Source organism: Poecilia formosa, unplaced genomic scaffold (assembly GCF_000485575.1).
Source record: "Poecilia formosa unplaced genomic scaffold, Poecilia_formosa-5.1.2 Scaffold113, whole genome shotgun sequence".
NCBI classification, from domain to species: domain Eukaryota; kingdom Metazoa; phylum Chordata; class Actinopteri; order Cyprinodontiformes; family Poeciliidae; genus Poecilia; species Poecilia formosa.
Window position 1 is genome coordinate 1,224,448 of NW_006800052.1, and position 27,257 is coordinate 1,251,704.

Sequence of the window (27,257 nt, forward strand, 5' to 3'; positions counted from 1 at the left end):
TGGCAATATAAACAAATGTTTAATCGTGTGAATGCATAGTAGACATATTAAACACACTTGTGATACAGTAGAAAAATTGTGTTGGTACACAAGAAATGCTACAGAGCAATACATAGGCATTACAAATAAACATAATGAATATTATGCTGCAGTACTGAACAAAAAATGTTATCATGTAAAACATCTTCTAAGAGAAAAACCCTCACTAAAACCTGAGTTTCACATTAAAGCAACACGGCCTCAAGTATCAACTTGTTGCCACTACAGGAGACTGTCAGTGTGAAAATGCAGACACGGTTTGGTTAGCAAATGATTCTGAAATGTTCAGAAAATAAGTATTTCTGCCTTCAAAAACAGATCAACACTTTGAAACGAGAATATTTACTCAAACACATCATTACTCTGCAGGTAGATATTTGATGGTCACACAAAACACTATTCAGGCTAAAAAAAGAAAAATGGTTACACTTGATACAGGTGGATACACTTTTGTTACAGTACAAAATGGTACAAAATAACAAACAACCTACTTGTTAATTTAACTTTTGTACAAAACTATTTCTCCATCATGTTCAGGTAGAGCAAGTCTGGTTGCTGTACATCCTGCACACAAATCAGACTTTACTATAAATGATGCACTTTTTAATGTTAATATCAAAACACTTAAGGAGTATTCCAGTCACTTAAAGTCTTGGTTTCGAGTGTGTGTTTGACTGTCAGCAGTCAAGATAAGGCTGACCAGCACAAATGTCATCCAGCATGCAGATCATTGCAGTTCCATAACTCAGGAAGGCATTTTGTACAAGACTGCCACTTTCTGAATCAAATCAGTCTCCACTCTACTAACCTTAATACATAATCTTTGTCAATAAAACTATACCGTAACGATTGACTTCAGCAAACACAGACTTCTCCAACATTTTTTTTTCCGGATTAAACCCTTTCAATCCCCATAACCGAGGTGCTCTCGTTGTTCAGTCCATGTTACAGCATCCGTGCTCATACATCCTGCAGCATGCATAAACAACGTTGAGCTGTCCGTTTTAAAACAGGCCTTCAGAAACCCCACTGCCTGAATCATAATAAAATATTTACTGTGCATTATCTCTAGTTTTAAATTCAGAGCTGTGTACCGCGTTTTACCAGCTAAAAGTAGAAATGTAAAGTTAGACTTGTTGGGATTCAGAAATATGGCCTTCATTTACTCATAAGGCAAAAAAAAAGTACATAAAACAAAACCAATGTCTATGCTATGGTGTCAGATACCAACTGTTGCAGTGCATAGGTTCAACTTCCTACACAAGCTTTGCTTCCTGACAGGTGATAATAGTTCAGAAATGATCAGCTTAAAATGGAAATAAAAGTTTTCAAACTGATATTTGCTTTTCTATAATTGTGTCTTCTATGAATTTTCCTACACTGAAAGACTAAATTTTGCTTAAAAATATACTAAATAATTTCATTATAGATAATTAATAAAAGTAAGAGGAATTATGTTTTTTTTTTCAGCCTCAGTTCATATGATTCCCACTATTTATGCAGAAACTATGTTCCTGTTACTAAAACCCAGTATTCCCAAAAAGTACCAGAACATGACCTCGGTGTCCTTATCGGATTTGTACCGCAAAACATTCCTGCAAATTGACAAGGAGGTTTGGGCACCATTGACAAAACAGTCCCATCTTCATCATTGGCATCATCATTCAATGTTTGGTCTGTCTCAGCTTCTCAATGTGATGACACAGTTTAAGAGCCGGACCCAGCTTCAGTCCCATGTACTTCATAATCACATCACTGCGCAGCAGCATCAGAGCCTTGCCGTCGATCTCCTGCAGAGAGGATGTCATCAGACTCAGGATTACAAAGGTATATACTTGCTTCTAAACTTCATAGCCAAAATGTTCATGTTGTTGGACACTTAAACATACACAAATATCTGATTTGTTGAGATGACGACAATGTAGGATTGCGAGTGCTACAAGAAAATCGGAGCGATCATTTGCACAAGCAGCATTCCTCGGGAACAAAAAAAATATGCACAGCAGTTAAATAAGCCTTGAGAGAATTACTCTTTCATTGCAGGAGAACACTGAAGTTCAGAGAAGGAAAACACTATACGTTTTTAATAATTGTTCAACCACCTTTGTATGATTTGACAAAGGTGTTCACTTCAAATCATACGTCACTGACGCATTTAATTGTAAAGTTATCTAAACTCTACTGCGTCTAAAACCGGAGTCACATGCTTTTGGTCAAATGTGACCAAAATTGAGTTTTAATTTAACAAATGTGCTGAAAACACAAGAGGACTTTACTGTCATTCTGTGAGCCTTTTTCTCTTCCAAAAGCCCTGGAACTGTTGCTAGAATATTTGACTTAATGAAATTTAGAAATGTCAGGCAACTTAGTGGTGGACTCCACCAGCAAACTTAAAAGTTTTCATTATTGGGTCTCTCTGAAGGATAGTGATCCGAAATATATGGTCAAATCAACACAGAAGTGGTTCACCAGAAACAAAATCAGCTGTCTTCTGTGTGGCTGGCACCACACCTAAAGCATGCATCAAGACATCTGTTAATTTGACGGAAATACTCACATGTTTCCTGAACAGGTCGACATGCGGACCAAGAGTTTGTGGATCCGCCTCTTGGACAAATCTTATGACCTCATCAACTGACCAGGAGGAAGCGTTGTTCCCTGAAGTCTCTCTGTCCTGTTTCATGTGATCTGGGCCTGTTGTTGAGCTAGCTGCTGTAGAATGTGAGAGGAAGACAGACCTAGTCAAAGTAACGCCCTTTTGCTTTTACAAATGGACAGGAGCTCTGGTACGAGGGCGTTTTGAAATCTACGCGAAGATTTTGCACGTTTACAGAGAATGAAAGCTTCACATAAAAAAAAAAGCAGTGTTTGGTTTTGTGCATTTTAAAACCTACCTTCCACTCGTCTGTGTGTGTTTACAGGACCGAGCTCAGGGGGGTTGGAGCTGACTCGCCGAAGAGGCGGAGGTGTTTGTGTGTGTCCAGGATAACACGGCCGCTCCCTCTTTGCTGCTCTGTAGTCCAGTGTGTTGTGAAGCGGCCGAGGGGAAGGCGTGGGGTCCTTTGTTGGATTGTCATTGGAAACGCCGTTCTCAGTGATGGACAGTGGTTCTGTTTCAAGACAAGACGAGGCACATACTCCATGAACCTCAGAGACAATACGATGCATATTTAGTGAGAGCAGCTCATAGTGGACTCATTAAATGGCAGTGTGATTAGAAGTGAATTAAAGATGTTAAATTCACTGTGTGATCCCAGTACTTTATGTAGCAAACAGTTCTTCCCCCCAAGGTGAGAGCTTGGTGACTGCTGTGTCTGATGAAGTCACTGTTTCGCTGTGACTTCTACAACACAAATTGAAGGCTACTCTCCAACCCATCAAAAATAGTCTAAGTAACATAACGATGCATTCTTTCACTTCAATTATATAAATCTATACATTTAAATGTATTAACACTGGTAAGTATTCCTGAAACAACAGCACAGATCTTGTTTTACATTTATGTGAGTAATGATTTTATGAAATGTATGATTTTATGGAAGAGGAACGCCAAGCTTATAAAGTTTTAAGAATGGCAACAATTACAAATGTAGTCCAGACAAACTTCTTATCAACCAAATTACTATTTCCTTTCAGAGACTGAAGCAAATCTCCCCACCTGATTTGGTTCTGTTGTAGAAGCGCGTATTGTTGCTGTAGGGGTTGAAGGGCTGCGAGCTGAAAAGACTGTCACTCTCCAGGTGTTGGCACATGTTTTCCAAGAACCGCAGCACAGACGACGCGCTGGAGGCCGAGGGCAACTTCACATAGCGAATGCCGTGCTCCGAGCAAACTGAGGGCGGAGCAGAGCACTTATCACGGGGTGTACATACCGAATTCACACACGCACATGCATAATATGCATTCAGCGCTAAACAAAACAGCAGATGGTTCAGGGTTAGCACCCTCCCTTTATAAGACGTTAGTTTTCACCCGCTCCACACGGCATGACGCCCTCCCACCCAAGCCAAGCCGGCACAAATTAAAGCCCACCCCCTCCTAACGCCGTCCACAGCTTTCCCTGGAGGAAGACTGAATCCCTGGATCCCAAACCAGGTTAGACGGACGTCAGTTCAGATTACAGAAATGGTTCTGACATGAGCTGCTGCTGCAGAAGCAATGTTTTGTTAGTTTACCTTTCTGACCAATCTGCACATGTACATAAAAACTGACAGAACTGCTTTATTAAGATATTAATTATGAATCAGTGTTTTTTCGGGTAAGAAAAGGTTTTGAAAACTATGAAACTACAGGCTGAAGTTGACTAGCTTAGCATAAAGAAGTAAATTATTTGCCTTTTCACTGCATTTACCTCTAATGACCTCTCCTCCCGAGTGGGACTGGCTCTGCAGAAAGGACAGCAGCACCGAAGGCTGATACGTACAGTCCACACAGGCCTGAACAGCCTGCTGGAGGACTGCGTTGACTGGAGCTGGACCAAAGTGGTCTGGCAGCTGCTGGACCAGTTTTCGATCTAGATGTGGGCCATAGTTGCCGTGCTTGTTGACATAGACACACACTGCAGGGACACAAACCAAGAGAAATATAAAACAAAAAACAGGGAAAAGTGAAGGGTTTTTGGCAGAATTAAAAATGCTTTGGGTTTATGTTGTTTTTAAGTGATTTGACATTTTATTCACTATATTACAATATTTTTTATTTATTTTTTCAATTTATTTTTTTTTTATGAAAAAATAATTTGTATATTACCAGCAACCCTCCCGACCCCACTAGGGACAAGGGTGTAAAGAAAATGGATGGATGGATAATTTATATAGTCGTTGCCCCACTGTAGCTGTTGTCCATTCCAATGCTGCCACTGCCATGCCTAACTAAGAGGATTATATAATATTAGCCATAACGCTTCATGTTGGACAAGCATGGTTGATTTGTTAAATCAAAGGAAATACCTTTCCTTTTTTGCTAGTGGTACTCCAGTGTGTGCCGGTTTTGTATTGTTTTATAGTCAGGCCATAAAAATCAAACTGTCCAATTAATAACATTGTCAAAGTAGGAATGTTAAATATATGCAATTGTTTCCTGTGGTTTTGTACCTTTGCAACCTAACTTGCCTCTCACCACGTCTTGTCCCGACCCACATTGTTTTATTTGTTTGTCAGGTTTAGCCCAACAACACAAGTGGTTAAAATAAGCCAAGCTGGTGCAAAACACTGACTGCCTTTTGTTTTGGTTGATATTACACTGTAATTTTACTTTATGGAAACCAAAAAATAGGTCTTTAGACTTTCAAGTTTGTGATTAGTAAAAATGTGGAGTTGAATTAATTACATTTTCTTTTGTTAAGCATAAAATGGTGGAACAGATGAACTCATTAGCCATGCGCAGGTTGCAATTATACTTTAGATCCATCATGGTGTAAAGTAATGAAAGCAAGGGGGCAGCTGCTGGCCTGAGATGCCACCAGGCCTCAGAATTTTGCCCTGAGGTTTCAGAGTTGGCAGAGACTTGAGGACTGTCAGATTATTTACCCACTGAGGGTCTCCATCTGGAGCTAGCTAGACTACAAAAGAACCAGACCTCTCCCATCGCTGGGCCCTCTTTGTTATAATTGCTTTGTAAAAACATTTATTGGCTGTCTCTACATGAACTGATTATTTGTTTGTTTGTTTTTTTTTAAAGAAAATCTGTTTTTCACTTAGACATACCTTTATTTCAATACACGACACACCAATTGTCTTTTTTTTTTTAATAAATTGAATCACATTCCTTTATTTTATGGTCACTGATTTTCGATAACAACCACAAGTGTAACTCTTTATAAGTAAATATGTAACTACAAACTGTTCATTGGAATCAGCTTAATTTGTTATTCACCTGTGCAAATTACATTTGAGCCGTTGCTGAGGTTGCTGTCCACAGAGACATGGCTGGGGTTCAGTTTGACCTCTGGAGGCGGGGTAGTAACTGGAGATGAGCCTGGGGATTGCCCCATCAGAGGTTTCTTCTGGAGCAAAAAGCAAACAAGCAATTTTGATTAAATTTCTGCGAGCTTCAATTGGCTCCATGTAGGTTATTATTGGCATGTTGAATCTCTTCTACACATGTATGGCGCTGCGGATAACACAGGCGCTTATAGAGTGAAGATGTGCTGTTTATCTCTGCAAGACTGGATAAAGAAGCATGACTGGGTTGTTTTCCCTATGCAGAACAGACGAAGTATCTTGTGACATCTCACCTTGCCTTTAGGCTTCGGCCCTCGCTTCTTGTGTGGTCTGGGGGCCAGTGAAGGCTCAGTCACTGGGCTCTGCGGTGCTCCATTCACAGCCGCTGCTGCCGCCGCCGCCGCCTCAGCCGCCGCTTTCAGCAGAGCAATGGTCTGGGATTTTGGACGGCGACCTCGGACACCCTTGCGGACGGGGAGGGGCGGCAGGGGATTTGGCAGTCGGTATGAGGTCTGCATGGAGGTCGAGGATGAGGAGGAGTTGAAAGAGGAGCGACGTGTTGCAGATGTGGAAGAAACCGGAGCGAGAAGTGCACCAGGAAGAGTAACTGAGGAAAAACGGAGGTCCGGTGGGACAGAGATGGAGTAAAGTAAGATTTCCACACAGACACAACACTAAAATCAATCAACAGTGTTCTCATCACGATATTAAGGAGTGTACATGGACTGATGGTCAAAAGATTTGTTTTCTGATTTATTTCCTAGATTGTCTGTCATTTGGGTGTTTTGCATCACAAATAAAAACATAAAATCAACATGCTGTGAAAACCTAATTAATCGTTCTCAATCACTGCACTGCTGGATTCTCTGCATGGAGAAGAGTGAACCAATTATGTGACTCTGTAGTTTACCAGAAAATAAAATGGAAAAAATAAAAACTGTAGCGCTCAAATGTAAATATCAATTTAAAAGTATCTATATTAGCAATATTTCAATCTGCCTTTAGGATTACAAATCGAATGAATGAATTCAGCACAGATCAGTTCCTCCTCCAGTTTCACTGAAATTGACTTATATTCTATAATATAAAATGTTAATTATAAATAATATAAATAAATACTGCATCATTCCTAAGTTCTAAAGTTACACTAAGATGAAATGTTTCCTATTTCATGTTTTAAAAAAATGTACACAAGTTTTTTGGAGGCATGTTTACACTTTAGCATCTGCACACAAACAAAAATGTAGCATATCATATTTTGTAGATGTGATATATTTACTTCAATATAGCATGAAAGGACAAAGAGGATGTTAGAAAAAAAGAAAACACAGAGGCGCCGCCCCTTTTTGACATCATTAGCTTCAGCTTGACACTGTGATACGATCACATAATCATCGCGTAGTGAATGTGTCCAAGACAGGGCAAAATGAGAGTGGAAAAGAGAAAGATAACCATCTCGTATTTCAATAACAATGTGGTGCTTGGTGAGAATGGGGGTCTGAAAGCGCACACTGACTCTCTCGAGGGGGCAAAGCTTTCATCAGAGCCTCCTTGACTGAAGCAATATAGAGTAACTATGGAGGCTTTACAGTACTCTCAGAGGGACCGGGAGGGGAGCAGTGAAAGCTGCTTAATTGGAAAATGAGTGAGAGTGGGCACACAATGCAACAGTGTCTTGTTTTAAGGAGCAAACGCTCACTGGCTTGTAATGGACGGGTCACAGAAAACATGTTTAGAGAAGCACATCGACGCACCCCGAACGCAGAGAGCCTTGTTTACACACATCAAACCAGGAGCTGCAAAACTCTCCCAAAGCGCATTAAAATGTTTGAAGAGTGACAGTCAGTTGGGTTTTAATTCGGCGAATAAATCTGGGTTGGAATGCCTTCTCTGATCTCCCCCTGTAATATATTCACCTAATGTGACAGCCCATCATACCATTTCCATAGCTGTGATTAATGTCTTATTCTCTTCATATATTAGTTTATAATCACATTTATGCAAAACAGATTGAGCGCTTCCCTATGACAACACCTTTCAAAGGAAATCTGCAAAAATATGACTTTCATCAAACACTGACGTTATCAGATCTAATTCATCGTCTAGTTCCTGCTCTACTGCGCAGCTGTGGGGGCTTTCAGCAAGTCGTCAAACTTTTAGGAAGAAATATCATTTACAATATGACCAGAAAATAAAATGGAAAAATTATATGACCAGAAAATATTTCACTGCTCAAAACAAAATGGGAGAGAGGGTTAATAAAAAATAAAAATAAAAAAAAAAACTGAATGAAGCTCAGCAGAAAATATCCCCCCACCCCCAAAAAAAAAATTGTATAATGTTATAATAAGAATTTCACATCTATTATTTTCTGGCAGTTCAATAACTGGAATAACCTGAAACATGGGGAAGGCGATGTGCTGATAGAAAATCATGAAGGATTAAAACTTATTGACAAAACTGCCACAGTGGATACATTGTGACATTACCTCTAAGTTGCATCCTCTCTATTGTTGTGAATAATTCCTTTTTCTTTAGCTTCTCAACCTACAGCATATTTACTAAGAATACATCCGACCTCAATGTCGTTGCTGTTTCCCCTATGAATGAATTCAAGGGCCGTTTTTAAGTTTGGCTGATCAGCCGGAGATTTGGAAAATGCTAGTTTTCTACAATGAATGCTGGTGAAATTAAAAGTCTTATAAATGAAAACCTGTTCAAAAATTCCCCTTGGTTTAAATGATTTTCTATATGATGTTTTATTAAAGGCCATATTTTTCACATTGCCCTGTTTTTTTGAAGATGTTTTGTCTTCACTATATGTAGAGGGAACCTGCAGGACCAATCCTATTCCCGAGCTGCAGGTGGCAGCCATGTGGCCAATAATGAGTAAGTAAACAGTTGGCTGGATGTTTGCTATCTTCATAATGTTTTAGTTTGCCTGTCCAAGCGGTGTCCATGTCGTCAGGTTTATTGGACTGTTGGCATTGTATTTAAAACAATAAAATGTAGCTTAAGGTCTCTATTTAGCGTCAACACGGCAAACCTCACCAGGAATGAAGCGCCCTGAACTCTAAACATCATAAAGCTAATTAAAACCTCCTACAGCATCCTCTCTCTCATCAAAGCCAAACAATCTGAACGCTGCGTGGATTATGTGTCGAGGCTGCAGGGCGTAATTTATCACTGACAGATATTATTTAATCAAGGAGACAACCTGAATGTGTTGGTGAGAGTGTGATATAATTATTTAAAATATTATGATTAATATTAAGTTATAAATATGATGAGTTTTTGAACAATACTCATGATACACAGTTTCAAGGTGATAATAAAGAATTTACACGATTGTTGCCGTTTAGTTTTGAAAGTCAAAAAAAAAAAAATCATGCACTTCAGCTCTTGACAACAAACTTGATAAATGGCAATAGTGTAGAAAAGTTTTGAAAACTCAGAATATGTTTAGAGAAGCTTTTTTAGAAGTTACGATTTCTTATAGGCACATTGAAATAAAATTGTGATTTTGATTTGACAATAAAAAAAAATCATGATATATTTTCGTTATATTGCCCAACCCTCTTTTAAAGGGGATTAAATTTAACCTTCTCACAGTCTAGAAAACGATGGAGAACATTCAAGAAAACTACCACATGCCCAGCTCTCGTCTTAAAAGCACATTTAAAGAACAGACCGCAGGACCCTAAAATAAATTTCCAAAATCCCTTAATTGTCATTCCAGGACCTAGAGAAGCCTCTGGTGACTGTCTATGTGCAAGTGCATAGCTGTACAATCACAAAGAGACTTCACAAGTTTAACTTCCATGGAGGGTTAGCAGGCAGGACACCTCGTTCCAAATGTGAAGCATGAAGGTGGAAGTGTTGAGTTTGAGAATATTTTTACTCCAGCAGAACCTGACCAGCTCGATGTCAAAGAATCCAAAACTGCACGGATAATATCAGAGACCATCTGTAAAACACAAAGCTGAAGCAGAGCTGGACTTGGCAAAACAGCCACCAAGTAACTGTGTTAAGAAGGGAAACAATGAAACTAGAAAGCGTTGTAGGAAATATTCTTATGAAATTTAGATGCAGGGAAAACCCTGAAATGCCTCACAGCTGAAAGTGAGGAGTGAGGCAAACTTTCCTCAGGTCTTTGTCAAAGACTAATAGACGGCTGTAAGAAGCTTCTCACTGAAGTTGCTTTAGCCAAAATCCCAACTTTTTTTGTAGAATTGAAGAGAATTTATTGGCAGCAAAAATACAAGACAAGCAGCAGTAGCGCTTGCCTACAGCAAAGTTTTCCACGAATCCTTAAACTGGTCACATTTGCAGAAGTTGATATTGTGTAACAGATCACGAGAGGTTGTATTCTGCACAAAGAATAATTTGTCTTCAGTTCCTGCCTAAGGACAGACTGCTCAGAAATCGTCTGGTTCATCCTTTCATTTTCAATCCTGCGTGCAACAAACGAACCAGTTTAGATTACAACGTTAGCTGTGAGGTTCCCATACCAAGGTGACACCAAACAACCAACTGCATCAGTTATAATAATAATGCTTAATGAGTGAAAGGTGATTGATTTTTTTGCTGATTAAGTGCAATCAAATCACTTTATTTTACTGAGATAACTCAAAACAAGACCAGAAACATAAGTGAACAATTCCTTTGAAGGACCTTTTTCACATGACTGTATATATCACACTTAGATGTTAAACTCTTGCGTAGTCTAACAAACTGGAACCCCACAAAATAATAACTAGACATCAGAGAAAGCAAATAAAAAAAAAAAACAGAAAGAAATCTGAGCAAATCATGAATGGCATGTCTGCACTACAATGAAGCAGGGACATATGGTACTGATCATGAGTATATAATTCGAACTCGACCCGATGACCTGTGTAAAACCCTAGCCTGAGGAAATATGGTTGTGTATGCAAGTTCATGTTTGTGTGTGTGTAAGTGTGTGTACAAGTGGCGCCGCTAAAGAAGTGTGTCTGCAGTCTGGAGTCCTGGGGAGGGGCTTCACAGAGTTCTTTCTCATCTAATTAAGCTTACAAACCACACACACACACACACACACACGCACACACACACACACACACACACACACACACACGCACGTCAAATATAAATATACAGGCTGTTCTTTTGACTGATTCACACCACTCTGAGACTTCAGGTGTGTAACAGCATGTTAAAAAAAAAAAAGCAGAGAAGGGAAGTTACACAAATGGCTTCAAGCTGTAAAGCATGAACAACAGAATCTGTTCAGGCGCACATATCGACCAGCTTCATCCAACACTGAAACACAGAGCGAATTGCTTGTTTAACTCTTCACCTGAACACAACCACACTTCATGAAATAGTTAACTCTTCATAAAAACATAAAGACAAATCCCAGTAGTCATTCATTGATTGTTTCCTAAGCAGCTGCACACAAACAAAGACGTGATTAGAAACACATGAAGCTCCAAACTTAAATAGAGCCACCGATGCTGGGGGAAACCTTCTCAGCCCGGTTCCTTATTTCATACAAGTTTCTTGCTAATAATTTGAAGAATCAACAATGATTGATAAATTCAACAAGGACGATTATTGTCTTTACCTGAACAACATATTAACTTATTTCCATTTCTTGTTTTTCTTCACAATAGTAACCAAACGTGTATTAGTTTTGATCACTATTTTGTGTCTTCGGAGACTTTCCCCCTCTAAAATAAAGTTGCAGTATTAGTAAAAAAATGAAAAGAAAATCACTACACCCCTCCAATCTCATCAAATCGACAATGGTAACCTGCCATAAAACAGCTATTAATGACAATTGTGTGATTATGTGAGGTGACAAAACATTAAATAATTAATTTTGAAAAGTAAAACCTAAAGCCAGATAAAAAGTTTTTCCTACAATCCTGCAACAGAACAAACTGACACCACTCACCAGGAAACGCAAACAAAAAAAGAAAAAAGCAGAACTTCAGCGCACGGGAGTACTGGTTAGTAATGTCTTTGGCAATAAAAGTCCCTGCTTCCTGGTTTGTCTTTGTCACCGCTCCGTTTCTTCCAGACGCTGCTTCTATTTCTCCGGCGGCCGCTTCATCTGCACTTCATTGTCTACTTTCGGTGTCTTTATTAGCTGCTTCTCTCCCCGTCTCTCTTCTCCCGGCAGAAAACCCACAACAAAGCCCACGCTGCTCCTCGGGCTGCTGGCTGACGGGGCTGCAAAGCTTCCCTCACCAATGAATGAGCAGAAGGAGGGGGAGGGAGCGGTGGGGGGTGCTGGTGAATTTGCATAGGGGCAGGGGAAGGATAGAGCGAGTAAAGGACAGGAAAACTGGGTGAGGACGGGGGGGAAGTTGAGCCATTTATTAATGTTATCTGTTTGCCATATCGACAGTCTGCATCAGTCACCTGCTTCTAAGTAATCCTCTGGGGGAGGGGGAGAAAATGTGTGCGTTTGTGAGGGTGGGGAGAGGTTACCGGCGGGACTCCAAGACACAGTGGGGGATGGTTTAAGCTTTTGGAGAGGGGCGGGGTGGGGTGGGGGGGTAAAAGGTTAAACTGGATCAGGAGGGCCGTGATTGAAATGAATGAAAACTCCTGGAGTTATGAACACATAAGAAGGATTCTCCTCAGAAAAAGAGACAAACACACACACACACACGTACGGCAAAGACCCAGGAGGGGTCCATCTCAGTGTAACCCTAGACTATTCAGGCGGTTTCTGATGAAAGATGGCTGGGTCCTCCTTTGGGAGCTGACCAAGTCGGATATCACCCAGACTCTGGGACAAAGCGGGAAAGGCCCTTGAATGACATCTTAATCTGCGTTTTAAACGGCAAAAAGAAAGAAAAAAAAAGGAAGTGTCAGATTTCTACTGACTTTTTAAAGATATGTTCACCAGAATCTTCAACCAAATAATAACAAGTACTTAAAATGAAATCATAAGCAGGAGCAAAATCCAATTATGTTATGTGCATATATAAAAAAATATACCAATTTTATTCTTTGGGATTGAATCTTATTAAGACCTGTCAGTCACCCCTTTGTTTTTCTATCCATTCTCAGTAGCTGAAAATCTAGTATTTATATGCTGTCCAAATTGAAAGTTTGAAACGAAAATATTTTCCAAGGATTTGGAGCCAAAAAGTGACATTCATACTGGTTTCTACTATTACAAACAAAGAGGAGTGGAGCCTTTGTGTTACACTTAGACATGCATTCATACATTATTCACAAAAAAAGCACCATTATGCACTTTTTATGCATTACCAGAAAAAAAAACTGCATGACTAGAGCAAGGTATTGTTCGAAAAACTCATTTCATTCGGTCTTGGCATGTTTTGGTTTTGTGAAGGAAAAAACAAGTATCGGGGTCAAGAGGACGAACTAAATGAAAGCCAGATAAAGAAGGAGTAATTACATTGTCTCTCACTTCTTCTCTCGTATGCAAAGTTAATTATCAGCCCATTAACACCTCCACAAAGCCCTCACTTTTTCACCTGCTTGTAAAAAAAAAAAAAAAACAGACGCGTTCTTCCAATTATCATTATTCTTTGTTGTAGTTGTAATCTTTTCCGCAAAGCTTTTAAGTTTTGACCCGTACCGAAGACAATTCGTTTGTTTAATGTCAAATGATTCAGAAGTGCATAGATTATTTTTTTTTTTTTACAGTCTCCAGTTTGAGTGACCTAAATGAGAATTTGAATTATTTTCTGTGTTTTTGGATATTTAATGAAGGATCCATTATTCATCTCACATTATTCAGGTTTTTTGTAGGCAAAATCAAAGCCACAATTTGATTATATTGTTAGTGATTCATTTTTGTACTTTTAAGAGGGTATTATACGTCATTTGAAATTTATTATATTAACTGGCAGGGACAAAGCACATTAATTAGCATTACTCTAAATGCACCAGAACTAATTAATTTTCATCTGTTGTCCCTGGATTAAGAGGAAATCTGTCTTGCTAGAAACAAAGGTTAAGTAAACTAAGGTTGGAATGACTACACAAATTCTGTTTATAAATACAATGGATATAATTAATACAGTGTGTTAAATTTCTTTAAATATACCTTGTATTTTTAACATTTTAGCATCATATGTTATATATTTTATGCCATTTGAGTGCTAAACAAAGACACAATATGGATTACAAAATAAAAAGAGAACATTTAGATTTTTACCGTGAAGGCACAGGCTTTGTTGAATCCATAACGATGTCGAGAAATGATAAGCAACCAGCTGGCAAGTTCAGAAATACATAATAAAAGAAAACCTGTAACCTATAACATAAGACTTTATTCTTTAAGCAACTCAGTGTGGATTTCATCTCCTTCTTGCTAATTCACTAAATAAATCCACTACAGACAACTTTCAAATACAAGCATTTAACATCTGACGCCCTCTAGTGGTGAATTAGCAGAAAAACCCTGCCTGTTCACAATGAAGAATCAAAAGACCAAAGACAGACAGAAAACCGTCATGTCTTCTCTTAGGATAGTATGTGTCAAATCTGAATTAAAACATCAGAATCTTGAATAATTAGGAATGAACTTTTATATCAGACAAGATAAACACGAAATAAGTATTTGTCCTTCTCTCTGCACCTGCTGTGAGGTAAGTAAAGCTGAACTGAAAGTGAAAATCTATAGCTGAAAAATTAGACGTTCTTTATTCAAGTAACATTTTCTATGAATAGATGAAAGATTTAGCTAAATCCTGAAAAGTCTATTCAAAAGCTTGGTAAAGAAAACGACAAAAGGAAGTACTTACAGAAGTTTCCTGGTGGCTGTAAGCTGTGCTTCGTCAGGGCGCACCAGCCAACGGGGAAAATGTCTCTGGAGTCGAAGGGGCACCAATAGTCGAAGGCACCTCGCCAGCCGTCAAACATTACAAAAATCTCCAGGCCTCGGACCTCTCCCACCGTGGCGGGACAGATCAGGTAGGGGTTTTTCCTGTCCACAGCCTCCAGCTTCATGCCGGGCTGGAAGTAGTTTTTGTCTGGGCTGGATGGCTCCTAAAGCAACAAAATATGAAAACATGGGAACAATCAAAATAGGAATGAGGTAAAAGTCTACTTTGACTTCGTGACAACTATCAAAGCATTCTTTGTTCATGTTCAGGTCTGAAGTTAGAGCGTATGCCACTGCGTTGGTTTCAGTGTCGACCCGCCTTGTGAACTTACCTCTTGGACTTTTGTCATGTTTGAGCTACAACTTCTTCTAGTTGTGTACTAGAAAAAGTTGTTGAGCTACAGCTTCAACTACACTTCTAAGTGAATATGTTCAGCCGCAAGTCAAGGTCAAATATCTCAGGCCCAGTCAGATTGCTCGGAGCGTAATCTCAAGTCATGGTTTGTAACAAACTGAACACAGGTGTTCTTATGGGTTTCTTTCAAGAAAGAAAGAAAGAAACCATTTTTGCTCCTCTTCCACAACAGACAGATTTGCAGAGTGTTCATAACCAATATCGATCCTGTCAACAGATTCTCCAACTTAAGGTTTAGATCTCTGCTGTTCCTCTAGAGTCATCACAGCCCTCTTGGCTGCTTCTCTGCTCTCCTTGTCCAGCCAGTGAGTTTAGGTGGACAGTTTTCTCTTGGCAGGTTTACAGTTATATCATACTCTTTCCATCTAGTGGAAGAGTATGATATAACTGCTCAACCCATTATCTTCCCAGATAATGGGTTGAGCAGTGCGATGTGGACTGGTATTGTTTTGTAACCTAACTGGGTTTTGTTTTAAGGGTGTTATTAACACGAAGGGGGCTGAAGGCAAAAGCACACCATGCTTTTCAGGTTTTTATTCTCATAACATCCCAATTATGCACAAATTTATGTTGGTCTAACTCTAAAACCACAACCAAGTACATTGAGATTTGCGGTAGTAACATAAAATGTGAAATAGTCATATACTTTTACAGGTGCTGTTTTTGATTGATAAATGTCTCCCTGTAGTTTTGGTACGCAGAAACATTAATTATCTGAAAAACAAGTCTTTGTCTAACGGAGGCTTCATTTGAAAATAAATCACTTTGAAATGATAATTACCTTGTTCAAATATATTTTACAGACATTTTAGTGATTCTCCTTAAGTCAGATCAGATCACTGACTGAATCTGAGATTGAATCTTCTATGTGACACAAGGATCAGACCATTCTACAAGTTAAGTGTTTGGTTTTTTTTAGGTTGCCTTCTTACCTTCTTAAAAGCAGAGGCGGGGGCTATCTCTGCACCGCTTAGCGTCCGCAGGAGAAACATGGGCCACGAGGATGCATTCATCCTGAAACCTGAATGTGGAGTAGATACCAAACAGTCATCACTTCTGAATCCTGTTGGGAATTTGTCAAGTGTATGTTGGGCCTGTTTATGTGCCTTTCTAACGGAGAAAATCTGGATGGCAAAGCAAACTACGCAGGATTGCTAACAGTATCCCTGGTGTGATTCCGTTTTATCTTTTTCATTCTCAGTTAAGTTGAATTCTGCAATTACTCAACCTAAGGCGTCTGTGTTTCAAAACAAACATTAGCTTAAAACTAAAGAAAAAAAGTGTTAAAAAGTCACAATTCCTTCCAAACCTCTCTTAATATAAGTCACATGTTTTGCAGCTCAAATCAAAGCTAAACTATTGTTGTGATTTTAAACAATTTTCTACTGGTCAGAAATCCAGCTGTGAGCCCTCGTGGTTAGAGACGCTCACCGAGGGGGGGCTGCAGCATGTCTCCAGTCCTTTCACAGGTTCCTATTGGCTGGATGTCCGAAGAGTCCACAAGCCGCCAGAAGTCGTTGGTGTTGTCACTGCCATCCAGCCGCAGTCGCAGGCGAGTCCCCATCATGCCCATCACCGTGGCGATGCACACCGAGTTAGAGTTGCGAGGGTCTCGAGCCTCAAGCTTCATACCCGCTTTGAAATCATTGGAAGGGGGGATTCTAGACTGCAGAGAGACACCATCAGTCATTTTAATTGGTCTCTCTGTTCATGTGGCTGCTGTACAAAACAGATTTTTACTGAACAGAACTGGTCTGGCCTGCTGATTTTGATTTTGTCCAATTTTTTATTTTCCTTTTTTTTTTAAAAAAAGTTTCATTTCTGAAAATAAATGTAGCAAAGATTGGCTGTAAAAAAAAAGAAAGAAAGAAAGAAAGAAAGAAAACTGTGCAGCAGGTTACATAAAATAGGTTGTAGTTTTGAGTCCAACAGAAAATAAAGGGATTACATATCAGATTTAACTATTCTCCTATTGTCATAGTTTTCTCCAGGCCACTTCAAAATGTTCATGGTAGATTTTTAGCCAACAAGAAAATTGATTTATACATAGGTGCAATAGAGGTAACATATGACTTTTATAAAAACTCAAAACTTTTATGTTAACCTGTCAATACATGTCAGTTGTTCCTCTTATATGGCTGACTTTATTTTACCAATGAAAAAAATCTAAAATCTTTAAAACACTCTTGATGTGTATGATTAATTCTACCCTAAATGTGGAAGATGTTAAACCTTAAATGTGAACCAATTATTTTATTAAGTAAAGTAATAATATCTTTAAAAAATCTGAATATGACAGCAACCCCAGAGATGAGGGAATATTCTGGCGGCAATAAAAGAGTAATGGTTTGGTTTGTCTTGAGCTGTTAAAGGAAAATAATATCAATAATATATTTGTTTTCTTTTATTAACTCTTTAAATTGGCATTTCTTTTCGCCCCTAGTCCAATTCTGATTGGTTAATCAGCCTTTCATGTTGATTCCTCTATCAAAATCATACTCTATCAAGAGAAGAACAATAGCAGGTCCCTGACCTTTATTGAAGTGCATCAAAGAATCCACTGAAGTTTAATTTGCTTAAGGACCAAATAAATCAACAAACAAGAAAAAAGTCAGACCTTCTACCATTTAACCATCCAATGACCAGTCAAGGCAGAATAAGGAAAAAAAAAACAAAAAAAAAGACAGATTTTTGCCAATTAATGCGTAGATATGTAGATATGTAATATGTATTGTCGTCAAGCTTGGCAATAGAAGAGGTTGATTTTCTCTGCAAGTAGAAAGCAAAACTTTTTTTTTTCTTTTACAGTATGTGTCAGCATTAACGCATCTCCACTGGAATGACATTCAGTCGTTACTTGTTTTTAAATCGTATGCTCACATATGACTCTCGTATACTTACTGTAGTATTATTGTATGCGGTCATTTAATAACACAGTTGATTTCAAGAAAAACTCCACATGCCTGACAGTAAGAAGCTGTTATAGTTTTTAAACTTTGCTTATAAAATAAGCTTATAAAAAATAAGCGTCCGTTAAGCAGCAGCTGCAACGACGCAACACCAACGTAGAAAACAGAACAGCTACAAACATGAAGGGCACAATGTAGTAAAATAAAGGGATAGATTTTGGGGAGTGATGGAATAACAGACCAAAAATGCATCTTACTGTGAAGATCAGCTACCTGTTTGAAGCAAGAAGGCGATGCTGCAACAGACGAGGTTTCTCTCAGATAGTCTTCCCAGCTAAATGGCTCTGTTTGCAAAGATAAGAGCAGCAAACTGATTAATAGCTTCTTACTTGGAAATACGTTATGAATAGCTAAACAGATAAACACAAGAAAAATAATAAAGATTAAGTCATTAATCAACTGATGTTAAATAAAACACTATCAGTGGATACACAGCTAATAAAAAAAACTTTATAAAATATGTAATTAAATTGCTTAAAGACTCAAAAAATAGCAGCTTAAGATCTGAATGAATGCACAGCGGCTAATTCTAGGTAGCTTAGAGGTAGCTTATTTTTCTGTTTTCCAAAAAGTAATTTAAGAAAGCCACTAAATAAGGAATCAACACTTAAGTGTTACTGCAAAGTTCAACAATGAAGAGCAGGATATCTGACCGTTTGATTTGTCGAGGGCAGAGCCTGCTGTGATGCTGCTCCGCCTCTCCTTCTTCTCCTCTTTTGGATCTGAAATCAAAACAATAATCCAACAATGAGAACAAGACGACAAAGCGGCAACATTCTGACCGCGTCGTGAACATTAAACACCAACGACATTATTGAAATGGTAGGCACGCTCTGTGATGCATCCGAGAGTCGGACTGGGGTCAAATCCTGAAAGATCTCGGACCGGACAACCCGAGAACAACGCACTCGGTGCTCGTACCTCTTTGTGGCGTCCGTCCCATGATGGCCAGACAAGAGGGCTAAACAGAAACCTGACAAGAAACAGGAAAGAAACAGCCTGTAATCATTATCAAAACGCTAAAGAAACCTGAATTTATAAACATTTCAGAATAAATCACAAGTTTAAATAAGTTCTGGTTTTGATTGCATCTGAAACCTTTGATCTGATTTCATCCAAACATTGTTGTTTTACATTAGATTGTCGAAATTACATGTAAATATTAGAAGAGAAATCAAAGTGTTGAAAGTTCAGTAACTGAATGGCAATTTTTCCATTTAAAAAAATCACAGCACACATCATCTGCTGTATTACTTCATTATTTGTGTTCAGCATAATTAGTGTTGAGAAAAATATGTTTAGAATGTAACGCTAATGACATTATTACACTGACATAAAAAATAAAAATATTTACGATTTATCTTTCTTTTTATGATTTGAGATTAAATACAAAAAAAATGTTGAGTCTTATTTTAAGTCACCAGCATCACAATTAGTTTCAACCCAAGCAATTCCTAAAGCTTAAAAAAAAAGCATTTTGTGCATGTTTCTTTTTACTATGGCCCATTGGTTTACTCTTCAAAATAGAAAAGGCGAGACAACGTGCCATTCAAGCAAAGTGTTATGAATGTAAATAACCTAAATCTGCTCTCCATCAGTCAGAGCAAAAAAATTTAATCAAGTGGAACAGGGACAAACTTCGATTTTTCCACCACACACAGTGAGAAAAATGGAGAGAGATAAAACATTCACACAAACTATATGTTCATCTTTTTTTTTCTATACTAAGCACAGCTACTGCAACAAAAGACGGATGCATTTCAAGGCCTTTTGCAGATGTAAACCATCTGTGCCAATAAATGTGGGGAGCATCATGTATCGCACATAAAGTTTTTCTACATACGTCACATCTGGGAGAAACTTCTGACTTTAAGTTGCACATTTATTCAAAGCTACAGCTCCACTCTGTGGTTAACCTCCTGGTAATTTTAGCTATATTCTGTTAAGCTTTTGTTGATCCATTTGCAGCCTTTGTGTTTTGCTACCTTTGGGTCTTAATTGAGTTTGTTCACAGCGGGATAAAGGAACATTTGTGAACAAAATCAAAAAGTTTTTATATTTGTGTAGATTTTGTTTTTTTTTTCTCTCCTTAACCTGTAACTCTGCATTAGTAGCTAGCATTTTTTTTTTTATTTACTTTTAAAATTTGTTATTCACTAACTACCATCTAAAATTTGCCAAAAGAAAAACAGAGTCAAAAACGTACTCGGTTAGAATATACGTTGCAATTTCTCACCATTCAGGTTTCGTGGCATTCTTCCATCCCAAATAGCTTTGCCGCAACGCTAATATTTGCCTGCCGCTGCAGTGAAGTGAAAACGATTAAATGAAGCATTTCTGCATTGTTTAAACTGAAATGTCACAAAAGTCAAAATTGGATTTGTGAAAACTATGCACTGGAAAGTCCATAAACAAGTCAAGATGCCCAACAAATATAATCCACAGCAGCAAAATAGCTACACGCTACGAGGCGGATCCATTAGTTTGAAGGTTAAAATCTCGTGTGAGCAAAGTCTTAGGAAGTGCAGCATGGCTTTCCTTCCTCCTGAAGAGTGAATCCCATTTAGCCTGAAGGAATCGTAAAGCAGCTCAAGCCGCCATAAAAAGCCATTAAGATGTGTGGATGTGAGGACTTGAAAAGGATTCCTGCTCTCTGGGAAAAAAAAAAAAAAAAAAAAAAAAAGGCCAGTGTGTGTTTGCTCTGCTCTGTGAGGGTCAAACTGAACTGCCCTGCAGACCAGGAAGCACTTCATTTTTACTGCCCCCACTTCCACTGGGTCTAACATTGATCTGGGATTTGGATAAAGTTTAACAAAATCTAAACTGTGGCAAGGCTTAAAACGTGGCCTAAGACCTGATTTTATATAAAAACTCTACTTCAAAAATGTGAGGCCGTTATTATTTCATTCTCGTTTCATCTAGTATTGGAAAAAAAAATCTGAAACATTTAATGCAGAGACACTGTAAGTAGTACTAATTAATAGCAATAAAATGTCTACTTTAGTCATAACGTGAATGAATAATGTAACATTTCAATTGGTCGTTTATGGATGCTGGAAGAAACGAAACTTTTAAAGGAAGATGCTTATCCCTCAATCCAAGCAGTCAGTCAAACGTTAACATATTAATAAAAAAGAATACAGTAAAGAGCTAATTTTGTATTGTGAGACTGTTTTCACTGTAATTAGCTTTCACCCAATAACTACTACTTCACAAAATAAAGATCAAAAAGACTTTATGTGATCACAAAAATATGTTTGCAGAAAGAATATATTATTTTGGATAACAACCAGCACAAAGAGCTCTGCTTTCTTTGCCTCAATTATTTTGGAAATGATCAACAGGGAAACGACTAAAATCTCTGAAAAGATGCAATCGTGAAATGTATCTGATTTATCAGATCATGTAGGGAAAAATTATAGTCTTTTAGTATGACAACATATTTACATTTTCTATTAAGGGGTTATTGACTATGCAACAAGAATGTTAAAAAATACTTTGTTGTATTTTTCCACCTAAAAACAACACCATCACACAGTAAGTTTGTGTCATAAACAAACAAATGAGTTAGTCAATTAATTTGAAAAAATGCAATGAATCAAGAACGGAAATGATTCTACAAGTTTTTAATGATGTTAAAACGTTTTAGAATATCTCACCTGCACTTTCTGAGTTTCTGATAATGAAATAACAGAGCAAATAATATTCATAATGCAATAAGCTAATAAAGAAAATAACTAAGCACTGCTGCACTGACATATAAACATTCACAACTTGTCAACATTTTTACTTAAGAAAAAAATGGTAACACTTCACTATCAAACTACAGAAGCAAATACTTAAGATCGGTAAATAATTTAGATAGACTGACTTGATAAAACGATTTCTTGCTGGCACAATTTCATGTCTAGACTTTTTTAAGAAATTGTTAGTTGCTGTTTTGTCTACTTGTTTTTCCGAATATCTTTTTTTTTTTTCTTAAACGACACAAAAAAAAGTAAAAGAAACTTGGATGTAAAATCCTCTGAAAGAACCCCGTTGTTGGACCCTGTCGGTGTTGACTCTGACTGACGGGGAGCCTGAAGGCTCATGTTACTGCTGCTCGGATCCTGGAGATGGGTGTGAGCCGCTGCATCACATCACATTAAACAACTTATGAAGCCCCACTAGTTCACATTTGGACTATTTAAACGCCAATTTCGCCGTGAATCGCACCATAAAATGTTGAGGTAATTGCACGCCCTGCGTTATTGATCAGAGCAAACGTCTAATTAATTTTTAACTAGCTGGGAATAGCGAAAAGCCGAAGAAAGCGTGGCTCAAAATAAAGGTGAAGAAAAGTCTGTGACGCATTTTCATTTGGTTTACGGGCACATTTAGTGGGCGGGACGGTGCTCATTACACAGGCTACACACTGCTAACGTTACATTTCATCTACAGCGTGGTTCTTGATGCTGCGGGAGATTTTTTTTCCCCCCTCTTAGTTTTAGTGCAAACCTCTGCAGGAAGCCAGCAATCAAAAAAAGCGAAGGGATATCTGCAGAGTTCAGAGTAGCTACAGTAAGCGCCAAGCCCCCCTTTTCTCTCTCGCTTTCTATCTCTCTCCCTCTCTCTCTCTCTCCGTCCGTCCGTCTGCACAGAATAGCTACAGTATAAACAATCTATCAGTGCGCGGAGATAAGGAGCAGGGAAAGGCGAGCAGCCGCGAAAAGAACCCGGGCAGAGACGCGTCACCTGCGGCCCGTGAGACTATTTATGAGATAGCAGCGGTACAAACCGTGAGAGCGGGCTGTTTTGATGAGAGACTCCTCACTTTCCATCAAATGCAAGCCGCCATATTCGCTGCAGCTCCGCGCATGTCCACAACGCAGTGCTGTAATTCATCTTTTCCACCGGAGCTCCGGAGGAAAAAAAAACCAGCGGTCACAGGAGGGGAATTAATAATTAGTCGCTCTAGTTGGACAGAAATGTCCTCATGTTTCCGTTTCATAACAGACGGTGGGGGTCACATGCAAACGAATGACATTCATGTTTTTAATCGCTCTCTGATTTACGTGCAGAGAAAGTTAAAGCGTAAATCCTGATGGTAATAAACAGCAGCTTGGACATTAATGACCAATTTACCAGACGGCAGAGAACCCAATTTTTTTCAGCTAAATTATTGTCTGATCTAAAAAGAAATAATAATAATAATAAAAAATAACCTTCAATCAAATCAAACAATTTATGATTATATGAAATACGTAATTATGTTTTTTTTTATTTCGCTGTGCTTTCTTTTGTGCACAATGACAATAAAAATGAATTCTGATTCTGTATTCAAGTTATTATTTAAACTGTTAATGTGTATTTAAGCAGCCATCGGGCATTTTTACCTACAAATAGTCATGGTGTCATTAGCTACCTTGGGCATACAATTGACATAACAATTTTGGTCTTTCCCAGTCTTTTATATATTCTATATCTATGTTCTTGTCCATGTTGTTATTTGAAGTTAAATAAAAGTGCATTCTGAATGCATTGTTCTTTTATTCATAGTCAAATACATGTTCAACACATTCAAATTTATGTGCGGCTTTAAGTGTTAGTGAGAAAGTTTGCTTGTGGATCTGCTCTTCATCGTGAATTCTCCACAGAAGGGAGCCAAAGGCAAGGTGCCATCATAAATGTTCTAACTATATAATAAAAGTTCATATGTATTTTGATTATCTTTTTTCCTGATAAGAAGTGTCAGTCATATTTAAAAATGTCTTATATTTGCAAAGTTGAACTCTTATATAAATTTTTCTGTTTATTTCTGCTCTTGCAGATGAAATTATGAGGCGAGTTTTGTGTTTGAGCATTCTAAAATATTGCTTCCTGTTTTGTTTCAAACTTGCAAAATTACAAAAGTTAATTTATCAAAAAGGCAATAGTTATGTTTTGTTGTTTCAGTTAAAAAACTATTTACATCTTTTCTGTACTTTAACAAAAATCTTTGCATTTTGATATGATAATGTAATTGTAAATAAGACGGACCGTTTTCACCTTCAATTTCAGCTAAATTTTGTTGCAGAGGTCAAACTGCATGGCTTTCAGAATAAGTTTTTTGTTTGTTTGTTTGTTTGTTTGCACTGCCATCCATCTAACATGAAGGTGCAGATTAAAAATACGTTTCCTGATTATGAAACAGGTCGAGGCACTGTGGAATTCCGCTAACTCTTCTGATTCCTCAATTAGTGCAATCCTGAAGGGGAGGGGTAGGTGAGAGAGAAAGGAGCGAAGGCAGGAAGGAAGGAGATTGTTAATCAGTGGGTCTTGCAGACAGACCTGATTCTGTTGTTCTGTGACCAGAGAGGAAGGCGAGTAGCAACCAAAATACTTTCCATTCAACAGATGCTGCGCTGGATCTAGTCAAAGTTTTATCTGATCGCAGCTCGCGGTGGATGCAAGCGCACTGCTGGAACGCGCACGTTCCTATTGGCTCTCGGCTGCGTCGCTCACAGGAATGACGACTTTGCTGCTATAACCAGCTGATGCTGAGGCTACGAACGCGGAGCCTCCGAAGAACTGTTGACGGTACACTGACCCTTCCGTCATCGACGTTATGTCTGCGGATCCAGGTCTTATCTGCCCCCAGAGCCGGAGTGGGCAGGACATTTGATCGTGTCACGACGCGCAGGCCCGTGGTTCTTTTTTCTCGCCCCTGTCGCTCCACAGGATGTTTCTTCACCTCCCCACATAATCGCTTTCCCAGGGAATGATGCTCTCTGCTTCCTCCACACACAGGCGACACATCGCATATGCAGGTAAACGTTGCTTTGGTCGGATCGCCAGTGCTTTTCGTTACCACCTGATTTATTTCACCCCTGTGCGCGCTGGAAGTGAATGTCATTCTTGTGGATTTGCGGGTTGCTCTACAGCCCTGTCGGTGTATATTGCTGTGCTGCACTGTGGTGAGCGTGCTCCGGCTGCTCTGTATGATGTATGCACTGGTTGCTGTGTAGGCTGAGAAACGCGTGGACAGCGATGGAATGGTGCTGCGCTCCGCTCCGCAGAGACGCAGTTCGGTGCAGAGAGAGAGAGAGCAGACCAGCATTAGCTACTATCCTTCCCCCCTCCCCACTCCGCCTCTCCCTCCTTTGCACATCACATTCACGCGCAAGCGCACACTCCTTCGTGCACGCGGACGCCCGAGCAAAGCTATATTTCACGCACACTCAAACTCACTTGTTCTTATTACATTTTTTTTCTTTTTTTTGTTCGAGCACATCACCTCGGTTTTTTTCTGTTTGTTTGTTTTTATCTGTGTTTCTTTCGACTTTAACGGTTATTTCATTTAGTTTATCAAGAAAGCTCATTAAAACACGTCCTTGACCATTTTAGATAAATAAATATTCAGGTCTTCATGTATTTCAAGTTGCTCCAATTTGTCTGTTACCTCCCCCTCAGCACCATGTCCTCCACCGATGGCCTGCACACACACATCCACATCTCGTTTCTTTTCCCTGGAAAGCCTAAGATGTGTGGATTGCACACTGCATAGGAAAACGCCCACACACAGGCACATGAGCCAAATCAACATTAAAGTGTTTTTTCTTCTTCTTCTTCTTCTTCTTCTTCTTCTTCTTCTTCTTCTTCTTCTTCTTCTTCTTCTTCTTCTTCTTTTTGCTCTGTTGTTCTGCTGAATAAATCGAAATCTAGTTGAGCCAATTCAGGAAGAAGCTTTAATGGTTCTAGTTTAGAAAAATTAAAATGACCAAAGAACCATTTTAACAGTTGTTTTCTTTTCTCATCTCTGCTTTTTTGGACACACAGCATTATTGAAAAAAGTATTCCAACAGAACCTGGATCCATGATAGGATTCCCTCCCACTTAAACCAAAGACATCTGTATTAATATTTACTGTTAGACTCTCAGCTTAAATGTATTTGTCACATTTGTTTTGCAGTTTTGTCAGTGTTTATTTATGTTATGAAAACATACTATATTGCAAGAAATATTCACTCGACCACTCAGAGGCAATAGAAAATGCAAAGATGCAGAGAGCACCGGACTCGGGAGCAGTGAAGACATGTTATCTGGCAATGACTGACACGTTTCTGTTTCCTCCTTGCCAGGAGACCGCAATGGGTCAGATGTTCTGTCTTGAGAGGAAGAGGCTATGGTTTGGGGCTGGTTGTTATAAACTGGATTTGTTTGTCTAAACCTTCTGGATAGCCTTCCCAATGAGCTGAAACTGTAGTAGTAGTAGCAAAGGGTGCACCTATATCTGCTGAATCCCTTTGGTTTGGATAGACGATGCTTTCCATCCCTACGTCCAGCCATACAAGACTAGAAGCTCAAAAGTGTATACAATCTTTCCAAAATGCAGTTTGTTAATGTAGTGCAACTCAAAACAGATTTTTTTTTCTCAAAATAAATACACATTTTGCATTGTTTCATTGTTATTTGTGAGATGAGATCCCTTGTCCAACAGGAAACCGACTCCTTTCAAATCTAAATCTGAGTAGGTTATGTCAAATTTGGAGCTTAACTGTATATTTACAGTTTCACAACCTCTAAAACAGAGGTGCCAAATACTTTGAGATGTGTTCCTGCTTCTGAATCAGATAATCAAGTTATTAGCAGGACTCAGTGGATCTGGACTGCATTAATTAATCCAGCCATTTGATTCAGGTGTGGCTCAGATTGTAGTTTGTACCATCTGGAAGTTTAAAGTCCTTTGCATGAGTTGCCATGGAAAGTGCAGGGAAAACTGGGGTTTTCTCCAGTTGTATGGACTATAGAGTAGGTTAACATCCCCCCTCCCCTACCTGTTGCTGAGCACAGCTAGTCAGCTGGCTGATGGAAGTCTGCTACACTTTTCATTCACTTACAAGAAAGACAAATTATACATTGTTACCTAAGGATGTCTGCCCGATCTTAACCCTCACTCACAATCACATGTTTATTAAAGGGAGATAAAGTTATTGTTGATGCTCTGAGAGGCAGAATTTCAAATATTAAAGCAACGTTATGCATGCCAAGAACCCTTAAAGGGCTAACAATTGACTTTG

At 38.7% G+C, this 27,257-nt stretch overlaps 2 protein-coding genes across 13 annotated transcripts in view; one reads left to right on the plus strand and one right to left on the minus strand.

Moving 5' to 3' along the window:
* On the minus strand, positions 1-24,611 carry scml2 (Scm polycomb group protein like 2). 6 transcript variants are annotated; one of them, XM_016675379.1, is made up of 16 exons: positions 22,997-23,348; positions 21,879-21,895; positions 20,456-20,521; positions 19,141-19,192; positions 18,873-18,941; positions 18,433-18,503; positions 16,682-16,916; positions 16,183-16,271; positions 14,756-14,999; positions 6,275-6,588; positions 5,914-6,043; positions 4,391-4,597; positions 3,698-3,871; positions 2,934-3,149; positions 2,597-2,751; positions 1-1,829 (listed from the first exon to the last, which is right to left on the minus strand). In XM_016675379.1, exons 4-16 carry the CDS (start codon positions 19,160-19,162, stop codon positions 1,704-1,706), a joined length of 2,052 nt encoding a protein of 683 aa, XP_016530865.1. In that variant the 5' UTR covers positions 19,163-19,192; positions 20,456-20,521; positions 21,879-21,895; positions 22,997-23,348; the 3' UTR covers positions 1-1,703. The 6 variants fall into 6 exon arrangements, with proteins under 6 accessions (XP_016530865.1, XP_007560220.1, XP_007560221.1 ...); XM_007560158.2 differs by lacking the exon at positions 21,879-21,895; XM_007560159.2 differs by lacking the exons at positions 20,456-20,521; positions 21,879-21,895; positions 22,997-23,348 and adding an exon at positions 24,529-24,611.
* Positions 24,612-24,674: 63 nt separating this feature from the next.
* Positions 24,675-27,257, plus strand: part of cdkl5 (cyclin dependent kinase like 5) — a 36,366-nt gene continuing 33,783 nt past the window's right edge. For 2 of the 7 annotated variants that reach the window (XM_016675378.1, XM_007560152.2), the window contains exon 1: positions 24,675-25,007. The gene's annotated coding sequence lies outside the window, so the exon portion shown is untranslated. The remainder of the gene's footprint in view (positions 25,008-27,257) is intronic. The other 5 variants (XM_007560155.2, XM_007560154.2, XM_007560156.2 and 2 more) reach the window with 4 other exon arrangements.